The sequence below is a fragment of the Pectinophora gossypiella genome, chromosome 20, assembly GCF_024362695.1.
Source record: "Pectinophora gossypiella chromosome 20, ilPecGoss1.1, whole genome shotgun sequence".
Taxonomy (NCBI): Eukaryota; Metazoa; Arthropoda; class Insecta; order Lepidoptera; family Gelechiidae; genus Pectinophora; species Pectinophora gossypiella.
Window position 1 is genome coordinate 6,887,669 of NC_065423.1, and position 21,045 is coordinate 6,908,713.

The 21,045-nt window shown below is 36.5% G+C and overlaps 2 protein-coding genes across 2 annotated transcripts in view; one reads left to right on the forward strand and one right to left on the reverse strand.

The window, feature by feature from the left end:
* The first annotated feature begins 1,119 nt into the window (after positions 1-1,119).
* Positions 1,120-3,060, forward strand: LOC126376058 (uncharacterized). The gene is made up of 3 exons (XM_050023224.1): positions 1,120-1,348; positions 1,542-1,622; positions 2,417-3,060. Exons 1-3 carry the CDS (start codon positions 1,251-1,253, stop codon positions 2,958-2,960), a joined length of 723 nt encoding a protein of 240 aa, XP_049879181.1. The 5' UTR covers positions 1,120-1,250; the 3' UTR covers positions 2,961-3,060.
* Positions 3,061-6,869: 3,809 nt separating this feature from the next.
* Positions 6,870-21,045, reverse strand: part of LOC126376017 (uncharacterized) — a 39,125-nt gene continuing 24,949 nt past the window's right edge. Inside the window, exons 2-3 of the mRNA XM_050023170.1 lie at positions 9,310-9,440; positions 6,870-8,090 (exon numbers count right to left, since the gene is read on the reverse strand). Coding sequence (XP_049879127.1) covers positions 8,087-8,090; positions 9,310-9,440 — 135 coding nt within the window. The 3' untranslated portion in view covers positions 6,870-8,086. The remainder of the gene's footprint in view (positions 8,091-9,309; positions 9,441-21,045) is intronic.

Below are 21,045 nucleotides of genomic sequence, written 5' to 3' on the forward strand. Positions count from 1 at the left end.
GGAATCAGCCTTTCGCCCATAACAAAAGATTAGCGTGATGGACTATCCTCCATTAGGCTCTGCACGGTAACCGCACCGCGTGCGGCGCGAATTATATCGCGGCCTTCGACCAACAGCCTTTTGACGTCCACCTACGTAAATAGCATTAGTATCGTTTATTGGTCGAAGCGCTCAATATAATTCGCGCCGCGCGCAGCGCGGTTCTCATGCAGACCCGGCTGACCCCCTTTACAAGAAATTCTCATCACCGAGACTCGATAACCCAAGAGAGGTGAGGACCAACTCCAATCCAATAAATGCTAGTCTCTTGATAATTATCGTTATGGTAACTACCTACGCAATGAACCTACCTTTACTTAAACTGTTAAACTCCTATTAAGACGTCCCATATTCTTGACAGAGCAGATGAATCAATTGTAATTATGACCCCACGTAGAGTAAATGTTACACGCACGCAAACCCATAATTACAAGTGGAATTACTACATAAGAAGTACATTATTTAAGTAATTATAAAATATATGGGGGCTTTCAGTTGGTATCACTGAGATTACAAGCCGGTTATTTCATAGATTATGTCTAGGCAACATTTTTTTAACAAATGTCAATCAGTGTTGCCAACTTAGTAGATTTTCTACTAAAACTGGCGGTTTTAATCACCCGTTTAGTGACGAAATATTGGTTTTATTTAGTGGCTGGATTTTTATAAAATTCAATTTCAATGAGTGATTTCCAGGGTACGTTCCTCAAAATCAATATAGATGGCGCTCTATAGTTTTTTCTTCATTGAACCTTCTAATTTCATTAATAACAGACATATGCATAATAATCATATTATGATTTCACCACTTCTTCCACCCATTTTTATTTAGAGTTAGAGCTATACAGGGCCATCTATAATATATGCTTTTTTTGGGAACGTGGTCTGGAAAGTTCTACTGTACTTACAACAAAAACTTTACAGCTATGAAATATGTTTCTCTATAAAGCGGGCTAACAGAATTAAAACTAATTGCCTTAGCTGAAAGGCTCAAAGCAGAAAAAACTTTTAAATGCCAAATTCAAAATCACCCCGTTGAAACTTTATAAACTTAATCTGGTGGAAAACTAGTGCAACTGTTGGCAACACAATTTTGAATTTTTGACTGCATTACTCCAAAGTGAAACGATGCGCTATTGCATGCGCCATAAAACGTAGTGATTTGATTTATATATTCTCTCAACGCCAAGATACGCGCACCTTACCTTAAGATGCGAAGAAAACTACCATACAAAAAACATCAATATTGCGGAACAAGGAGTAATAAACGTTCCCGAGCCATTCTGAAGTATCATCATGGTGTTGAAAGGTAAGTTATAATTGTCAACAACGTTTTTTAGGTACCTAGTAATTGCCTACTAGACGTCAGTAAAGAGTATGTATTCCAAAAACCCTACAGTAATGAAGTGAGGTCGTCATGATCAGCTTCGAATAGCGGATTGTGTCTTTGCCTAGCTATTAATTGAATGTCTAATTTTATACTATTATTCTTTTCTTCTTAGTCGAGTTCAAGCTTGGAGAAAAGATGAGAGATCGCGCAAAAATACAGAACAGCCTTCTTTCCCCGTCTCAGCAGCTGATGAGTATGTATCATGTCAAATTCATATAAATAGTATGTAGTGGTTTTAGGGGATCAGGCACATTATGTCATAACCTGAAATAAGAATCATTTATTCAACTTAATTATCATAGATAAACTTGTTAATGGTCAATTTAACATTTTTATCTATGTAATTTCACAAGGTATTATGGCTGACGAGAAGAATTGGCAAGACACTGCATCAGCAACACATCTTTTAACCTCTTAAGACCGAGATTTCCAGACACAATAGTTAAACAATAGGGTTTGGATTTATAAAGAACATTCGGTCTTAGGAGGTTAAATCAATGTAGGAAGGTAGGTAGGTATACATTACAACTTATTTAATAACTGGAGGAACACATATAACACCAGGCATTTTTGTCGTATAGTCTTACAATAAGCTTTTTTACATAAAGTAAGCTTTACATGAGATTCAAATTTGGTATTTTATTGTAAAAACATATATACATAACCCCAATTTTGTCAAATGGACGAAATGTAATTGGTTACACCCCCACTGTAATAAAGCAAATATTTACATTTTCTGATGCCTTACACTACTTTCTTCATAGAAAGTTTGATGCTTATATCAAAAGAGTCGAAGCAGCACAATCCTTGATATGCATCTTTCGAGCTCAAAAGAAAAGTTTATTTCTTTATTATGGGAATCTAGGTTTTTAATTGAATAAAATAAAAGGTAGGTATACCTTTATAACTACCTTTATAAATGAAAAGATAAAACATCAGTTGGTTTCATATATTCTTGAAATTTACACATACTATATATTGTTTCAGCTGTAAAGTTGAGGCTTTTTCTTGGAAGCCTCTTATAGCTGACTACACTAGAATACCACTACGCAAACGAGAGGCCTCTCTACAACAGAATAAAGATGAAAAGGATCATATTGAGGAATCTACATCGCAACTTATTAAGCCGTCATGTGAAGAAAATCCGCTTGAAATTGGATACTTAACTCCGAATAATGACAATAGACTTAAAGGTTATCGAATAGTTGATATAAATCATGTGCTAAACTGGTCTTTGAGGCTCCAACAGGATCATTCAAGTATATGCCCCCAGGGCCAGATTGAGTTCATAAGAGAAGAAAGAATAGGACTGTTTAGCACATTTATCTTTCATTGCACAGTTTGCAACAGTAAAATAATGCAAACTTCTGAACCTTCAGAAAATCAAAAAATCAATAAGGCTTGTGTCTTGGGGACACAGACATCTGGAACTGTTTGCACTCAGATTAATCAACTTTTTAGTGAAATGGATATTCCCACCATGTCTCCGAATATGTTTATAAAGGAAGAAAATGATTTGAGCAATGAATAGAAATAAATACATTCTGAAAAAGGGGAGATCCAGTGAAAAAAAAGTGAAATTTCATTTACGTAGAAAGTTATATTCAAAATAAAAAATACGTAAATTTAAATTGAATTATTTCATGTACCTACCCACAATGTTCCAAAACTTATGAATAACAAGTCACAGAATCAACTTTCATTCTGGACAAGCAGTGATTCTCACAAAGTGATTTTTTGTTAGACGTGTTCCCACCGGGAACTGAGACCTGGGCCTCCGGATCGTGAGCCCCAATTGACGGAAATCCTAAGCCGGATAACATGAATTTCATAATTTGCAGACTTTCATTGTACCGACTTACAGGATATCTATGCGAGACATCTATCGGAAAAACTGAGTAACTTTCTCTTCTAAGAAAAATAGATAGTTTGTCAGTTCTTTAGATATCGATGAGATGGCGCTAGTGCTTTTTAATAAAATCCAATAAGTAGATAGATGGCGGTATCCCCATAAAAATCATTAGGATAGGAATGTCCTAGGTACTCACAGGTTTTCTTTCGTAGTTGTTTTCTTCTGCTTCTGACTCAGGAAGATGCTGATGCATTTTTCAATACATTTTAGACGAGATTATTTATAACATAAACATTTTTTTATCGTTTTGGTCAAAATACATAGGTACGCGATGGCGGTGAGCAAAGAGGATGCAGTCATAAGCTATATACATTAGTATTATATGATCTGTGGTCATAAGCAATATCATGTACTCACTTTAGAACCCTGTCGCACTATCATACTTGACATTCAATGAGACTGTTTAATTTGTCAAAAAAGTTAATGTGACATGGTTTCAAGAGTATACATTTATTAGTACTCGTGACCGTAACTAACCCAGTGGTGACTCACCAGTGTGAGTCGAGTAAACTCTTCACTTTTTTAGGTTTGGGGTAGAGGGAATTTTCGGCGGGAATCACAAAAGTTTTTAGGCGGAAATGTAAATCGGTTTCCTAACAATGATTTTATTCTACGAAATAATACAACAAACGTCCTTTACAGACTATATTTATTAAAAAAATAAAATTGATTATAAGAATTGGATACATCGTTGTCTATTCGTTGAAAATACTTAAAAAAATATATCATACGCTTCTATATACAGAAAAAACATTATTCATTTTAGGATTTTGTATATTATTTCAAATATACATTTCACTTTTTAATTTAATATAATTAAATAATAGGTAATTGTAATGAAAATAAAAACGAAATAACGTTAATGGCACTCATAGCCTAAAATATTTTCGTAATAGTTTTCAGCTTTTTATGTTTTTGTTTTTAATAATTATTTACATTAAAATACCTAATAATACAATACCGCTACCTAAGTTTACCAATGAAATGAAACAACATTTTTTCTTCAACTAAGTAGTACTTTCTTAAAGATGTTTCCAAAATCTGTAAAATATTAAAAGCTGTAATATGATTTTGAAACCTCTTGACTTTAGTTGACAAGTCTTATGTATTGACTCTGAAAGACTTAAAAAATGACCGGGTATAATATTATAAACTTAACATAATATTTAGAATAAAAAACCCATAATGTATTTGGAAATAAGTACATATTTAATATCAATAAGTAATTCCGGTAACCCCTCCAGTTTTTACGGGACGCCTGGGGCCTTAACCAAGTTGTAAACGATTTTGACAATAGATGTTAAAATACGCCTTACACGGCGAAATTTTTTATCGCTGTCACTGTCATAATCGATTACAACTTGGCTAAAGCTCCAGCAGGGCTAACATGCGCAAAGTGATAAAATTATCGATCGATTCAATATATTTTGTCGAAATCGATAAGTTTGTTTTTTCCCTAACAAGCGTGCCACGTAATTTTCGTATTTTGACATAACGACATGACTTATATGTGTTCATATGTTATCTCCAATCAAGAAAACGACATAATTATATCGTCAGAATCGATAAAATGTTCGTGACAATTTTTTATCACGTTGCATATGTTAGCCCTACTGAACGCAAATCGACATGGAATCGAATTACGACTACAACTTTGTTTTAAAGCCAACTCAACGACAATGAACGACATTAACGTAAATATATAATATATTTGAAAATGCCGTAATACAAATCAAAATGAGAGACAATCCAGGCCACATTCCCAAAAAAAATACAGGCAGATGGCGCTGTATATCTTTGCCTCCGTTTAACCTTCTAATTTCATGGATAACAGATTTTCCTTTTTTCTTGTTTCTGATGACAATTTCTGGAGAGCGAGGCCTGGAAAGTTCGTCATTGTAATATTTCTATGTCGTCAATGATAATTATAGTACTAAGTAGGTAGATAGGTACCTTGTTCGATCGATTCCATGTCGACAATTATTTGTATTTCTAAGTGAAACTGTAATAGGCTAATTTCTGGACCTGAAAATTGATCACGGTTACTAAAAAGTGCCCGACATCAACTGACAGTTCAATCGCATATCGGTTTCAAACGCCGAACTTCGATTTCTTAGCCGGTACCGATGAACTGTCAAAAGTACTGAAATCATTCGTTCAATCGGGATGTTCATGTGAGGTCACGAATCGGGGATCGCCATCTTGGCTGCTTACGTGGTACGACAGAATCAATACTCCAATCTGAATCGGCTTCGTCTTACCCGGTAGGGCCTGATACTAATCTAAAATCTATCTTTCCTTTCCATGGACACAAAATCAAAGATTCCTAGACTTTTTTCGTGGATTTGCGTTAGATACTAAAATACCATCAAGTGGGATTGTGGTCAAACGCGAATTTATAGTTATAAAAAGAACTTTTTCAAATACTGCCTACCCTCAATTTTAAGAAATACATAACCTAAGTAATTCGCCGTTGTTTAAAGTGTTACAATATAACAAATGCAAAATAACAACGACTAACTTAACACGTAAAAAATATTATTATACAAAAATTGATTCTTTTTTGTTTCTGACTAAAATCTATTTTTTGTACAAAACTTTTAAACGCTACCAGCCAGTTGCTTTTGAATCTTATTTTTAAAATCTTATATTATTTAAAAAAAAAATCAGTAGATAGGTACCAAAGTTTGTCTTTTGATGGCTCATATTATAAAACTGGGGGTTAAAAAGGCCACATTGCTTGCAAAAGCAATATTGCTTTTTAGATGAATTGGTTCGATGTGACATTTTTAACCCTCCAGTTATAACAACTGCCACTTCAATATAGATTATGTGCGTGAGTTTTGAAAATTAGAAATACAAGAAAGAAGTCATCATATTTTTAGTCACGTTATACTGTGACTAAGGGTGGTATTAATAAACTAATCTCAGCTGAGACTACCCTCAAGACCATGCTCAAGTCCCTGTTTTTATATAAGAACATGATCTTGAGAGCAGTCTCAAAGCTGAGATTAGTTTATTAATACCACCCCAAGTATTTTAGAAAAGAAACATACATTATTATACAACTTGATCACTCTTTGTTAACAAACAATTAACAAAGTATTACCATTTGCCTAAGATCGCGTCACGGTAATTAAATCGTGTTTTCGCTTCACAACGTTTGCTGAGCGTAAAATAACATCATTATAGAATTGATTAAAAACGATCTTGAATTTGATTAATGGGATCCAGTTGTAATGCAATGAAAAATAATTATCTAAGTGCCTACCTACTTAATTACAGAAATTATAACGTGAAAAGCACCTTGGAGTTTTATCGATTAAAGAGGGTAAAAAATCTATGTCACTGCTCTAGATCGGAGTCACTGTGGTCGTAATAAACCACAAAAAGGGAGGTTACAAAGGCCACATCAAAGCAATTCATCTAAAAAAGCTATTTGACATTTGTTTGCATTGCGCACTTACTTTTATATGCGCAAATGTCAAATTGCAATTATTGCTTTTTTAGATGAATTGCTTCGATGTGGCCTTTGTAACCCCCCACGAATGATTTTATATGTATATGAATTACAATGTATCGAAAACCTTGCATGCCAATAAGTAGGACGTGGACAGTTGCGATATATATCGATATAACTTTTCAATTCGTAATCCTCGCTTACTTTATGTTTCTTATAACGTTCAGATAAAGTCGGAATTGATAGCAAATGGCTGGGCATTCATAATTCGAACTCGGAGGTACAGTTTCCGGTCATGCGCGCACGCATTGACGCGAGACTGATTCTGGTAAGTGTCGTAACAAAACTATAGTTCTGTGTACATTGCTTGGCATGTTTACGTAAGTATACTTTAATTGGGTGCTTATTCTGACTTTAAAGCTCTTTCTCAAAAAGTTATCTTTGCTTATTTTATAAAGGAAGTATATGAAAAATAAATGGACAATTAGTCATGCAATAATTTCACCTTTTTGAATTGTGACTAATTATGTCTACTAATTCAGTAATTTCATCGTTGATGTGTTAAGGACAGTTATTGTTTGTGACTTTTCACAGTGAATTTGTAATTTTATAACAATATAGCTCACTTCACAACGTTATAGTTAGGTTAGCAATATCGACCATTTTAGATTATACTTATTAATTTCCGATGCTGCCTATTTACATTAAATCGTGACTGTATGAAATGAGCTCAAAAACAAGGCACTATTATTGGAGCTAGAATAAAATTGAATAGTAAACACCATGTTTATACATAAACTTATCTGATAGGTATGAAAGATGAAATGAATCGTATATTTTTTTTGTTTAAAATCATTACTTTTATAATTTACTTACAGCAAACTTTGCATGACATCAATGCCTTGCAAAGTTTCAAAACAAGTCACTTCATCTTCAAAATTGGGTATTTTTTTAATATCTAATGGTTATAATCTAACTTTAGTATCTACCTAATCTATCGTAAGTTCAACATCAGCATTTGTGATTGGCTAAAATTTCAACAAATTGACGGGGTTTGTCATTTTTATCGAATCACAATCGCAGGAATTACGATAGATTTGGAATAACATAATTAGGCCCCTGGCTGTATAAATTGTGCAGCTTAAAACAAAATATGGCTGCTTTATTACCAAGCAATGTACCTCGAACTAGGCGTTAGTTCTTTACACAATGCTTATTGAATTTTCAGAATGACACCCTTAGTTCTCTGCTTGGCCGGTAGATGGCGTTGCTCGTTGGCGTGGTGTTATCTGGAAAAGTCATATAGAAACCCGTTAATTTGGTAAACATTACCCGTTTGGAGTTAAACTTTTTTTACTGAGGAGAACTGGTCAAACGAGTGCCTAATAGGAAAATTTTGGATGATGGCTCGATTTACAAATTGTTGATATTTTTCCTATCACCATGTTGACATTTTGGTGTATGTCGTGGGTAATATTCTAATAACGGCAAGTTGTTAAGCCAAGAGGAATTAGAGAGGTTCGAAAACACTAGTAAACGGATTAGGTGTTAGACCTAACACGTCCACCATTGTCCACCAACTCGCTAAGGAGCCAGTCTGATGGATTATGCTGCAAATACCGGTTGGTCTGTGACCTGCCGTGAGACGTTATAAGCTGTTTGTATTTATAAAGAGAAAATCGAAAAAGTCTGACTCGAACGGGACTTCAACCCGCAGCTCTTTTCAAGCCAGGGTAAGCATGTTAACCATTGCACCACCGGGTCCTCATCCCGTCCATGTGAATTTCTCAGTCTATGACGTCATTATGCCGATGCCGGCGCCATCTATCCGTAACATTAAGTACCTATGTTTATATACATGCTACTTAGTCTTGTTCTGTGAGCATTTGCCCAGCAGCACACCGCAGACCGAGGGGAAGTGAGGTAAACCTAGCTCAGCCGCTGGTGGGGAGCGGAGAATAGAGCTATCATAAGAAATGATAGCAGCTTCCACTGACAACCACATGTGTGTAGGTATGTGTGTGTGCGTGTGTACGTGCGCGTGTGTTTGTGCGCGTGTGTGTGTGGGTGTGTGTGTGTAAACATGTTCATCAATAATAATTGTGATCACTACTAATCATATATTATTATATATCAATATAAATCAGAAAATCTATCTGTCTCTGCATCCTTGCTCGGTCTAACCATCACTTAAAATCGTAAAATAAAATAAAAAAAATAACAAAAAAAAAACCGACTTCAAACGCAAAACTAAAAAGCAATAAATTTACGGTTCTATACGTAGTATTATTCCTTACTCTATGACTACATATTGTCGTTATCATACACGCGCATCTGTGTATGTGACGTTTGACGCCCATACGATTGATGAGTAAAGTAAGACCGAGGGGGGTGAGGTAAACCTAGCTCAGCCGCTGGTGGGGAGCGGAGAGTTGCGGTTCTAAACGTAGTGTTATTAATTATTCTATGCCAGTGGGCTCTTGTAGGCTAGATTAGATAGTGTTGTACCTGGGCGCGTGCCTGGTGCGGATGTACTGAGGCGGCAGGTCTCGGCGGTCGTCCTCGGGCCCGAGCTGCAGCCCTGCCACCAGCTGCATGATCTCGCGCTCTTTCTTCAGCTCCTCGCGACCTGACTCCACCTGCAAACACCAGGATGTTATATGAGAAATATTTCAAAAACAAATATTGCTATCGGTTGTTTAATATTAAAAAAAAAACGGATCGAAACATTATTCGTATCAGGGTAAAATGAATCACCGACCCATGCGAAATCCTGATACCTACTATTAATTCCTGGTACCTATCCAAAAGTTGTCAAGTCTCTTCTTCGCATATGCACCGTGAAGTTGTTGTTGTTCGAGTTAGGATGATCTTCCACCCATTTCGAAAAGGCGTCCACAATTATGTAACAAGATACCAAAAAGATAGGAAAGTACATATAATACTTATATCATGCCATGACTATGATTATGTCTATCTCAGGGCATCAACGCCTCCAAATGTCATCAAGGCAGCCGCCATTTTCATTTGTTATAACTCAATTTGTAATTCTATCGGACCACACCTACTGAATTGTAAGTCAAATCATTCAAAAAACTAGTTTAAAAATATTCAGAAAGCGGTGTTTCATGTAATAGGTATTCTACTTTTCCCAGTCCAAGGAAGTATCATTTGCCGATCGTTAAACGACCATGTATACAATCAGTGAGGTAACATGGAAGCTAACTGACATGCACACGCTTTAACCTAACGAACCAATTTTTTTCGCCGCAGATAATAATAATATTATTACAACAGAAGGGTCTCAGCTATACCTTTTACATATGTATATGTAACAGGATTGCACTTACATACCTACAAAACATATCCGACAAAATATTATCCTGCCTTTTCGCTTTGTCTATTGAACTAATCTTCAATATCAACATAGCTAAAGCACCTAAAATGGGCATATGCTTGTTATTTTAAGCAGGTGCCTTTTTAATCCGATAGCTTATTGAACGTGTAATTGAAAGTTCTTTCTTGATTAACGATAAACCCAACAAATAGCGCCGGATCAAAATTTTAAATAGGTTATGTACTCTCTACTTATGTTTTTTCATTTCACTCATTGATTAACTATGCTAAATACCAACAAGAACAGCTTAAATAAGACAAAAATTTCCGTGTTTCGGAAGACACGTTTTTTGTTGAGGCTGGTAATCCACCTCACAACCTACACGATAAGAAGAATTACAATAAGCAACTTTGAATTCTGCGAATTAAATGTTCTCTATGCGTACGGTGTAGCTGCGTGACTGGTTATATATCACACTGATCTGAAAACTGGTATATGAGACGCACGTAACATATTACACAACTTGCTCTTCTTGATACAAAATGGCATTTCCTTGATAATCTCTTCGTGGCCTTAATGTATCGAAGGCACGATAGATCTTTACATAGTTGAACAGCTTAATAAGTAGGTACACATGCATTCTTTGCAAGCTTGGTGAGGTGTGGGTCTTAGTTCATCTTACGATGGATGTACCTCTGTCTACCCCGATTGAGATTTAGTCGCGAGCTTATGTTATGTTACATGTACTTAGTTGATATTTGGAAATACACAGATATTCCAATTTAGGAAATAAAAGTAAGTAGGTTTATTATTATTGAACAGCCTCCGTGGTCTAGTGGTTGAGCGTTAGGCTCACGATCCGGAGGTCCCGGGTTCGAATCCCGGTGGGGAAATATCACAAAAATTACTTTCCTTATTTAGTTACCTTGTTTGGTTAGGACATTACCTAAAGGCTGATCACCTGATTGTCCGAAAGTAACAGGATCCGTGATTCGGAAGGCACGTTAAGCCGTTGGTCCCGATTACTACTTAGTAAGTAAGTAGTACTTACTTACTGATATGATGTGGAAAGTAAGTAATCGTTACATGAGTCATGACAGGGGTCTTTAGCGGCTCAACAGTAACTCTGACAGCAGGGTTGATGAGTTTGGTAATCCACCTCTCAACCATGACGAGAGAAGAAGATTATTGAACCATCTCGTTTTCGTCAGCTATCTGTTATCCATCCCCGGTTATGTTTTACATCTATTGACCTTTGACAGGTCATCACTTTTCATCAACATCTATTCACTTTAAAATGTTACTAACATTTCCTTCGTGTCTAAGCCAAGTATATATCTAAACATAGACATAAAGTGACATTCCGTAACCATTAGCACAGGAAGCAACCGTGTCTCTCCCGCGATGACATTTTACAAGCGTGGTGCGCCCGCGCAGCGTGGGAGCGTCGAACAATCGAACTGGTTCACTGAGCCTAACATAGGTTCGGTATTTGTATAGATATTATAGCCATTATAATGCCAATGGTGTAAGTATGCTCAATTATGTATAGTTTACGGTACAATGGATTTATTTTATGCGCATGATCAGTGATGAAATGAAAAACTTGAATAATTATTCCATGTTGCTTATCGTTCAGGTGTTTATAGGCGTATTTATCGTCAGACATTAGTACGTAGATAAGTCATACTTTTCTTCAGATGCAATGCAAAATGTTTCGAAGAGGTAATAAAAGGTATACTTACTGGTAAGTATTTAAATAGAATTACTTACTTAAGTATTAGGTCGAGTTATGTAACGATCTTTATTAAAAAAATAAAAGAACTTCTAATTAATAAATGTTATTACAGCACTAGTGAATGGTACCTTAACGATACTGATGTTACTATTTGAAAAGCTTCCTTCTCTCTTTTAAACTTCTATTTTGATGTGCCCGAAAGGGTATATTATGATGTGAAACTCATAATAATAATTGTAACTTACCAATTTGTACACCATCATAGTATGCAAATAAAGAATATTGAACCTGTGGCGAAAACGTTCACGTACTATTTAAATTAGATATTTATTTTATCTATTATATTTATTTTTAATATTCACGGCGTAATAATATTACCTATTTTGTTCATTTCCGAACGTTCTTCTTAAAATGTCATAATACTTATTCTGAACTTTTTTTCTGTTTGACATATAGAGCAACTTTTCGAACGCGCACGCAACTTATTGTAACTTGTACCGCTAAACCATACCTTTTGTTTTCAACAATTTATAAGTAAATATAACTAAGTTACACCAAGCCGTTTGCCGTTTGAATCAAAGCCAGAGCAGAAGATCGTGACAGCGATTCCCATACACAAAAACCTATCTAGCAGATGGCACTGGTAATTACCATAACTGGTACATACATCAGGGATAATCAGGGATGATCCCGTGATCATGGCACTTACAACAGTGTCGAAATATCGGGAGTCTCATATCCCTGATTTAAACGCGGTAAGAACGGGTTCTTACCGCGTTTTTTTTCTTACCGCGGTTTTAGGTTATTTATTATGTGTTTTAATTACGATAATAACCGCGTAAACTTAAAACAATGTACAAACTAGGGATCACAAAGTGACCCCCACCGGGATTCGAACCCAGGACCTCCGGATCGTGAGCAGAGCACTCAACCACTGGACCACGGGGCCGTTATTCATGTATTTATTGGTAGGTAGAGCATTTACTTAGAAAGCTGTTAGAAATAAATTCTGAAACTGATGTATCTACTCAGAATCATGGTCTGAATCATCCCTCAGTTTTAGTTACGATAACGACCTCCGTGGTCCAGTGGTTGAGCGTTGGGCTCACGATCCGGAGGTCCTGGGTTCGAATCCCGGTGGGGACATATGACAAAAATTTACTTTGTGGTCCCTAGTTTGGTTAGGACATTATAGGCTGATCACCTGATTGTCCGAAAGTAAGATGATCCGTGATTCGGAAGGCACGTTAAGCCGTTGGTCCCGGTTACTACTTACTGATGTAAGTAAGTAGTCGTTACATGAGCCATGTCAGGGGCCTTTAGCGGCTCAATAGTAACCCTGACACCAGGGTTGATGAGGTTGGTACTCCACCCCACAACCCACACGATAGAAGAAAAAGTAACGATGTCATTCTGCTCCTCCTAACCCTGTACAAGTAGATAGGTACTTAAAAATAATGGTTATTATGTACCTATAGGTGTTACTAACCTGTTACAAATGTGGAAAGTGGTTGCAATAAATTAACCGGTCAAGTTTTCTTTTCGATCCAATAAGTTTAATTTATCTTACACAAACATGAAACGGCAGTTGAAAAATTTTGAAATTACCGTCATTTCTCTTCGGCAAAAGCATTAAATTCTTCAGCTTCGTCGCATCACTTTGAATTCAGAATAATAGTCGGCAAACGCATGCAAAAGTGCAGTTTGTCATCGTCTGCATAATGTTAATCGCAATAGACTTCAAGATCATAGAATAAGAAATAATACTACGTATAGAACGGCAACTCTCCGCTCCCCAATAGCGTCTGGGCTAGGTTTACCTTAACTTAACCTTAACCTTTTGGTTAAACGAAGGAAAAGCTGTTCAACTCCATCTATATTGCTTTTGAGGAACGTAGCCGTAAAGTGGGAACATTTCCGGCAGTTTTTTTTTGACGCGACTTATTGTAGATTTGCCGCAGATGGCATTAACTACTTGGCCGGACAAATGGGGAGCGCTGAAGGCTCTCACCCGATACAACGTTTAAGACAACAGGCCTGAGGGTGCCCAGTTGGGCGCGAACCTCGGCTCAGGGCGTCGTCTGAGAGGAAAAATATTTGAAAGAATTAATCGACCCTAGTGGGTCGATAGCGATAAGCGCTGAATGAGGGAAATCGTCGACCACGCCGGCGGGGTCGGTATCGGGGTGTTTCTGGCAATAAAAGGGCGCAAAAGTGATGTAAAAAGTGTTTTTTTTTACCGAACCTTTCGGCTAATTAGGATTAGAGTACAAGAAAGAAAAATTTGAAATAAAAATCAGCCAGTGTCCAAACTCTTCAAGAGTTTTTACAAAAGGAACATTCCCACTTTAGAAACATTCCGGGTCATCGTTGTTTATAATGGTGATGAGAACATGCCATGTAGGTACTTACTACTCATATGTGTTGCGTGTATACGCGGAGCTGTGCGGAGATGAACGGAGATGTGCAGTAATCGACCAATCACCGTGAGGCAGAGAGTGACAGAGCATCTTCGTTTTACGCTCTCTCGAACGCTGTGATTGGTCAAATCCGCACATCTCCGCTCTTTTCCGCTCATCTCCGCGTCTCTGAAACCCGGCCTATTGTTTCCATACACTTGAACTCTGCGTGTGTATTGTTTTATGTTGATAATAGTGATGTGTTGCATCCGACATACCCACGCATTTACCTAGTTTCTGTCAATACAATTCGCTCTATCGCACATAAATTGAACAAGAATGTGAAGAAAAAGATACAAACAATGATGTGTTTGATGAAGATTGATTACGACGAAGATGATTGATTTTTGAGATTGCTACTTAGCAATAAGGCCGCGTAATGTACTCTTTCTATTTCTCTTTTGTTTTGTATTTCCTATATGTAAATGCAATAAAGTATAAGAATGTTATGTCGTGGAGATCCTTGGGGGAGGCCTATGCCCAGCAGTGGACGTCGTACGGCTGATGATATGTTATGATTCGACAATTGAGAATATAAACGAATATTATTTTATTTTTAATTTGAATACTGCTTATTTTATTTTAAGAATTACGATGATGTTGGTTAAGTTGAGAAACAAAATAAGAGATTAAAAATCCAAGATTAGTTAATGTTTGTGGTTGCCTGGAAGAAATTGCTCTAGAGCAATAAAGCCGCCCAAATTGTACTATATTCATGGGTTTGATTTCATTAAGTTAGGTACCTATATAATTATGTACTTACACTTTTCAAATCAAATCCACTTTATTGTACAAAACTTAATCTTAAAAATCACACTTGGGCGGCCTTATTGCTCTAGAGCAATTTCTCCCACGCGACCACCACCAGGAAACAACCGTTTAGACTTTGAATTAAAAAAAAAACATTGAAGTGCAACCACAGTCGCGTCACCAAGAAAATGTACTCACTTATACAGTTACATGAACGATACCTCAGTAATTTAATAACATACATTTTTGTTGGTGGCGCAACCGTGGTGGCGCCACCATGGTGTCCTAAAGAGATAATGTTCCTTAATCACCCTCAAATGAGACACATGCTTATAGAAATGGAGATTAAGATAAAACTAAAAGTAGTTAAGTAAAACAGGTGATTTCACGCGTTCCTGTCTTAGTTTATTGACGCAAAAAAGATAAATATCCAGTGGTTATAAACCACCCGATCATTAGATGAAGATGGAAACATGCTGATGAATAATGATTAGGAACGCAATCTGGCAAACATACCGTATTTGCTTGTTAATAGAAAGTAAGATAAAACTACCTGCACAAGTCATCATCAATTTAAGAGCCACGCTCTTCTCGGTGCAGCATTTTCCATGCTACTTTTTTAGGAAAAATAGGGCAGTGGTTTCCCTCTTGCCTTCCGCCCCGCAGAACTCTGTCTGACGCAAGTGGGGTGGCGCCCAGAGTAGTCTATTACAAAGCCATACTACTACTCCTGTCCTCCGCCTCTGAATAGTACTGACAGCACAAGTAATATTAGCGAATTTATAACGTATACTGAGAGGGATGATTCAGACCACGATTGTGAGTTGATATCAAGTCGAATTTTCCGTCGCAAAAGTATGGAATTGACAAAAAATCCACTTGATATCAACTCTGAATCATGGTCTGAATCATCCCCCTCATTATTTTTTACGGTGTCAGTGTACCTGTACGTACTTGTAAAAGGTGTACTTAAGTGACATCCTAACGAATACTGAGAGGGATGATTCAGCTCATTAATCTGAGTTAATACCAAGTGAACCGACGGAAAATTCCACTTGATATAATCTCAGAATCACGGGCTCAATCATTCCTCAAAGTTTTCGTTACGATGCCACTATATTATATTAAGATGCCCTTTATATTAAGATATCTACCTATCACCTAATGAGGCTACTTAATAAACTGAGATAAGTAAATATAAATAAGTTTCAAAAACTATACTTAATACAAACACAGTTGCGTCTACCAGTAATGATTAAGCCCAGTAATATTTCCACTGGAAGAAAACACTCCCAACTGAGCCAATCGGTACAATGAATAATGATTAGCACATGAGCAGGCGCAAACAGACAGTGTTTGCATAGTTGTCTGTAGAAAGTAAGACGTAAACTTGAAGCGACGTCGATATTCTTTACTTCGTATATTAGTGATGCTTACTTTATCGCTTTGGCTGTGAAACGCAAAATTTCTAAACCCTTAAAGGAACAATACTTGCATATAATGCGTACCTAACAGCCTCCGTGGTCTAGTGGTTAAAGCGTCAGGTTCACGATCTGGAGGTCCGTGTTCGATTCCCGATGGGGACATGGTCGAAATAACTTTGTGAGACTGTCCTTTGTTTAGTAAGGACTTTTCAAGCTTGAATCACCTAATTGTCTGAAAAAGTAAGATGATTCCGTTCTTCGGAGAGCACGTTAAGCTGTTGGTCCCGGCTATTAGCCGTAAAAACACCTTCACCAACCCGCATTGGAGCAGCGTGGTGGAGTATGCTCCATATCCCCTCTGGTTGATTGAGGGGAGTCCTGTGCCCTGGTGTCAGGGTTATTATTGAGCCGCCAAAGGCTCCAGACATGGCTCATGTAACGACTACTTACTTACATTAGTAAGTAGTAACCGGGACCAATGGCTTATTGTAATGATATTGTTCTTTTTTTATGTTTAAAAATAGTTCTAATGTGTCAGGTAATAATGAATTGTTGTATGAATGAAAAATAACTATTTGCTGCCTGCAGTAATGATGATAAGGTATAAGGCCTAGGCGCCTGCGATTCCATTTCCTCATTCCACTCCTAGTCAAGGATGCAACCGGTCTATATAATTCACGATGAAAGCCGACGACCGTGAGCTGTTTGGCTTTCAACGCACGGACATAATATGCGTGCATATTTTGATATATATATTGATTAGGCTGTGACCTTTATTGAACATTTTGTTCTATTAACTAAGCTGTTGAGTGTGTATTTTTTATCAACAGGTCCTAGCTGGTGTCCGAATGTGAGACGTCATAGAAAATCGTGACAAAATGTCGTAATTATTATTACTTAAATAGAAAAAAAAACCTTTTTCGTTACAATTAGATTTGTCTTTATTTAGTAATCTGAATTTACTACCTTTTTATACCGAAGTTGTCCGAATTCCGAAGCACTTGTGAATACACTTATTTCTGAAAGGCGTCAACCAACCTTGCCACAGATTTTGTATGCAAAAATTGTCGTCAGAAATCGTATCGTTAGGCCAGGTACCGCTAGAAAAATATCGGATACAGTCCGCCTTAGCGTTTGTAGGCCATCTGTCTGCCCATTCACAGAGCCGTTCAAGGTTAATACTTTCGCGCAATCAGCTGAATAAGTTGAGTTATAGAGCCATGTCTTTAAGTCGGTTTGTGACGCAATGCTTAGAAAGAATAGTTAGAAAGACTGCCTTTGACGGTGCTTTTATTGTAGGTGAAGGAATTGAGGAATTGCGCTTTGGTGATAGATAAGGAGTTGTCTACACAATTACTTATGTATATTGCCTAAACCGGTAGTGAGGTAAATCTACCGAAAGTTCCATTTGATAGAAACTCACAATGGTCTGAATCATCCCTAAAAATTTTCGTTACGATATCACTAACACCCTGTATACCTAAACGATTACGTTGTCTTACATTGACAATGTTTTATGCACCTATAATAGTCTAATTCCTGATGTAACTTTTAATTTATTTAATGTTTTATTATATAAGCTGTTGGTGTACCTTTTTATAAATACTTAAATAATATTCCTCTCCTCCGTGCTTCGGAAGGCACGTTAAGCCGTTGGTCCCGGCTGCATTAGCAGTCGTTAATAACCATCAATCCGCACTGGGCCCGCGTGATGGTTTAAGGCCCGATCTCCCTATCCATCCATAGGGAAGGCCCGTGCCCCAGCAGTGGAGACGTTAATGGGCTGATGATGATGATGATGATATTCCTCTCGATAAGTATCACCACAATATCACCATTCAATTAGTCATTGTAGTGACTTTCTTTTTCAAGTATTTTCGGTTACATTTGAGTGTGTAAGTGTAAACAAGTAGGTAGGTAGTTGTAATGAAACTTTGACGCTACATTTATTTCTTTTTGTCAGTGAATGGAATGATGTCGATATTGAGGAAAGACACACCCTCGACTCACCATATTGAATCGAGGTCGTACACGGCCATGAGAGCACGGATTTTTGAAACAAGTTCCGAAAAGTAATGTGCTTATATTGTTTTCATGAGATCGACTAGCCTGAAAACGCACAGGATAGAGTCAGTAGGAGTAGCGAAACGCACCATATTAGGTTTAGATTAGTCGTCTTTCCAATCATTTCATTATAAAATTGAACAAACAAATTAGATGATTTTTCCTCATTTCTCTATTTACTATTTGGTACAACAGGAAACTCTTGTTTTGCTAAAAATATACTGTTAAAGAGATACACAGCTTCAACTGATTTTACGGCAAAGACTTTTACTAATAACTTCAAATTGGCAGGACCAAGTAGATCACGTTCAATAGCCCTATATTTTTAACAGAAAATAGAAATGAAATAAATATTATTATATTTATAATTTAGTCATTTTATTGTTACGCTTCAAAGTTACAGTACTCGTACAACCTCTAACTCAATACTTATAATTTTTAAAATAAACTAAAATAAGAACACAGACACAGACAGACATTTAAATAAGAAAACAAAACAAATAAGACCAAAAGTTAAACGTCCTAACCGTTAGTAGTTTTATGTCGTTTTCAGGTGAAAACGACATAAAAAAAACTGGCAAGCAACATCAGACAGACAACCTAAAGAAATAAAAATATTTTTCGCAATTTCCTTTTTCAAACCTTTTATTGATTTTATTCTCTTGCCGCCACAAAGCTCCGAGAAAGTAAAATACACAAAAAAGTGGCCAGTCCGGTTTCTCTCGCCAAAACCGAGAGCAGTGACCGATTGACATTCGAATTCTATAGACCGGACCATGGAACGACATATATTCAGCCACGTCAATGAATACACGTAGTTTATTAGCCACCTGTCCGGGTCAAAAATTTATTAGTTATTTCGGTGTCATCCGTCGAGGGAAGTTTATTACGTATACGATATTCATTCTAAACTTTAATCAATGGTAGATAAAATGCAAATATACTTACAGCCTGACGTACACTTACCGTCTGATATTCAAATAGTATCTATCTAGCAATTATCACGTTTAAGAGTAAAATAAAAACATTTGTCCTTAATATAATACAGCTTCAATATCCTGTTAATTACCCCCTCCGGTTGATTGAGGGGAGGCCTGTGCCCAGCAGTGGGACGTATATAGGCAGTTTATGTATCCTGTTAATTTAAAATGTTATCTTACCTATTACTCTTCATACGCAATACATATCTTACTTTAACTGTTTTCATAATTTTACGTGATCACAATTTTCCTAAAGTTATCCTCACAACTAATCGGAGCATACGTTTCACTTTCCTGCACGCCCCTATACCTACACTCATACGCACATGCACCCTCACACACCCTCATTTAACGAACACACGCACACACATCCTCGAACTTACATTAATTAAACAAGTCATCCCTTGAATTAATATACTTTAGTAACACATATTAACATGATTTGATTTGAAGCTTATTTTTATATTTTATTAAGTATTTCTGAAAATCAGCGTTTTATCAGCAAATGTGTATATTTAGTATTACTACTTAGTATTATTCAAATCAAATCAAATACACTTTATTGCACACAAACAAAACATATTACAAACATTTAGCAACAGTGCAAAAGGGCGAATGGGTATTATTCCTTATACTATGGTATTACCTAAGTATTTTGATAAAATCTAAACAATATCTTGATTGCTTCCAGTATTTGAATAGCAAAGTATTACCTTAACGATTATTTTCGGTCTCATTTTTATATAAGTACTTACATATACATTATATTATGTAGATATATGTAAGTATATGGCATTGCTAAAAAAAGAACAGCATTAAATATAATATAAAAAAGAAGTTACAGCGTCGGCAAACACTAGTAGATAGAATGTTACCAGTTATGGCGGCAATCATATCAGGAATGGCGGGACGGGCCCAGATCGTTAACATACCTTTACTAATAATAAACTGGAAGGTACCGCTTTGGTTGCCTTTGATTTTGTATTGAGAAAATAAATTCATACACATAAACTGACGCCCGTTAGACGAACAGAGTAACAATGAATTTGCAGACAAAATACTGTTGGTATCCCTGACAAAATAGGCTACTTGACAACCTAGTCAAATAAGATACTTTTTTCGAAACGTCAAAATGAAAGTCTTCTTCGGAGTTTGTATGGAAATACTGTCCTGTGACGTCATCAATAAAAGCGGTCAAACGTCGTACCCATTGTTACTTAATTGTTAGGATTGGGGTGTAAGGTTCCTAATGGCTGTGAGGGCTGGTTATCTGAGGCTAAGGCTAAGATTGAAACGTCCAGAAGTAGGCAAAATTCACTGAATTTAATGAAATTCGTACAAAAAAATGTTCACATTACAGTAGTTAAATGGAGAGCAAGAACGGAAGAGAAGAGACAAAAGTGTTGTCACACTAAAAAATATAAAGTTAATGTAGGGGTTGCCAACATTAATCCATAAATAAAATTCGAAAATAACTCGAACAGTAAAATGA

Bases quoted from the DNA above. Each gene is read 5' to 3' on its own strand.
- LOC126376058 (XM_050023224.1), top strand. From the start codon at position 1,251: ATGCGAAGAAAACTACCATACAAAAAACATCAATATTGCGGAACAAGG. The intron at 1,349-1,541 runs GTAAGTTATAAT...TTTTCTTCTTAG, and splicing joins TATCATCATGGTGTTGAAAG to TCGAGTTCAAGCTTGGAGAA. The intron at 1,623-2,416 runs GTATGTATCATG...ATATTGTTTCAG, and splicing joins CCCGTCTCAGCAGCTGATGA to CTGTAAAGTTGAGGCTTTTT.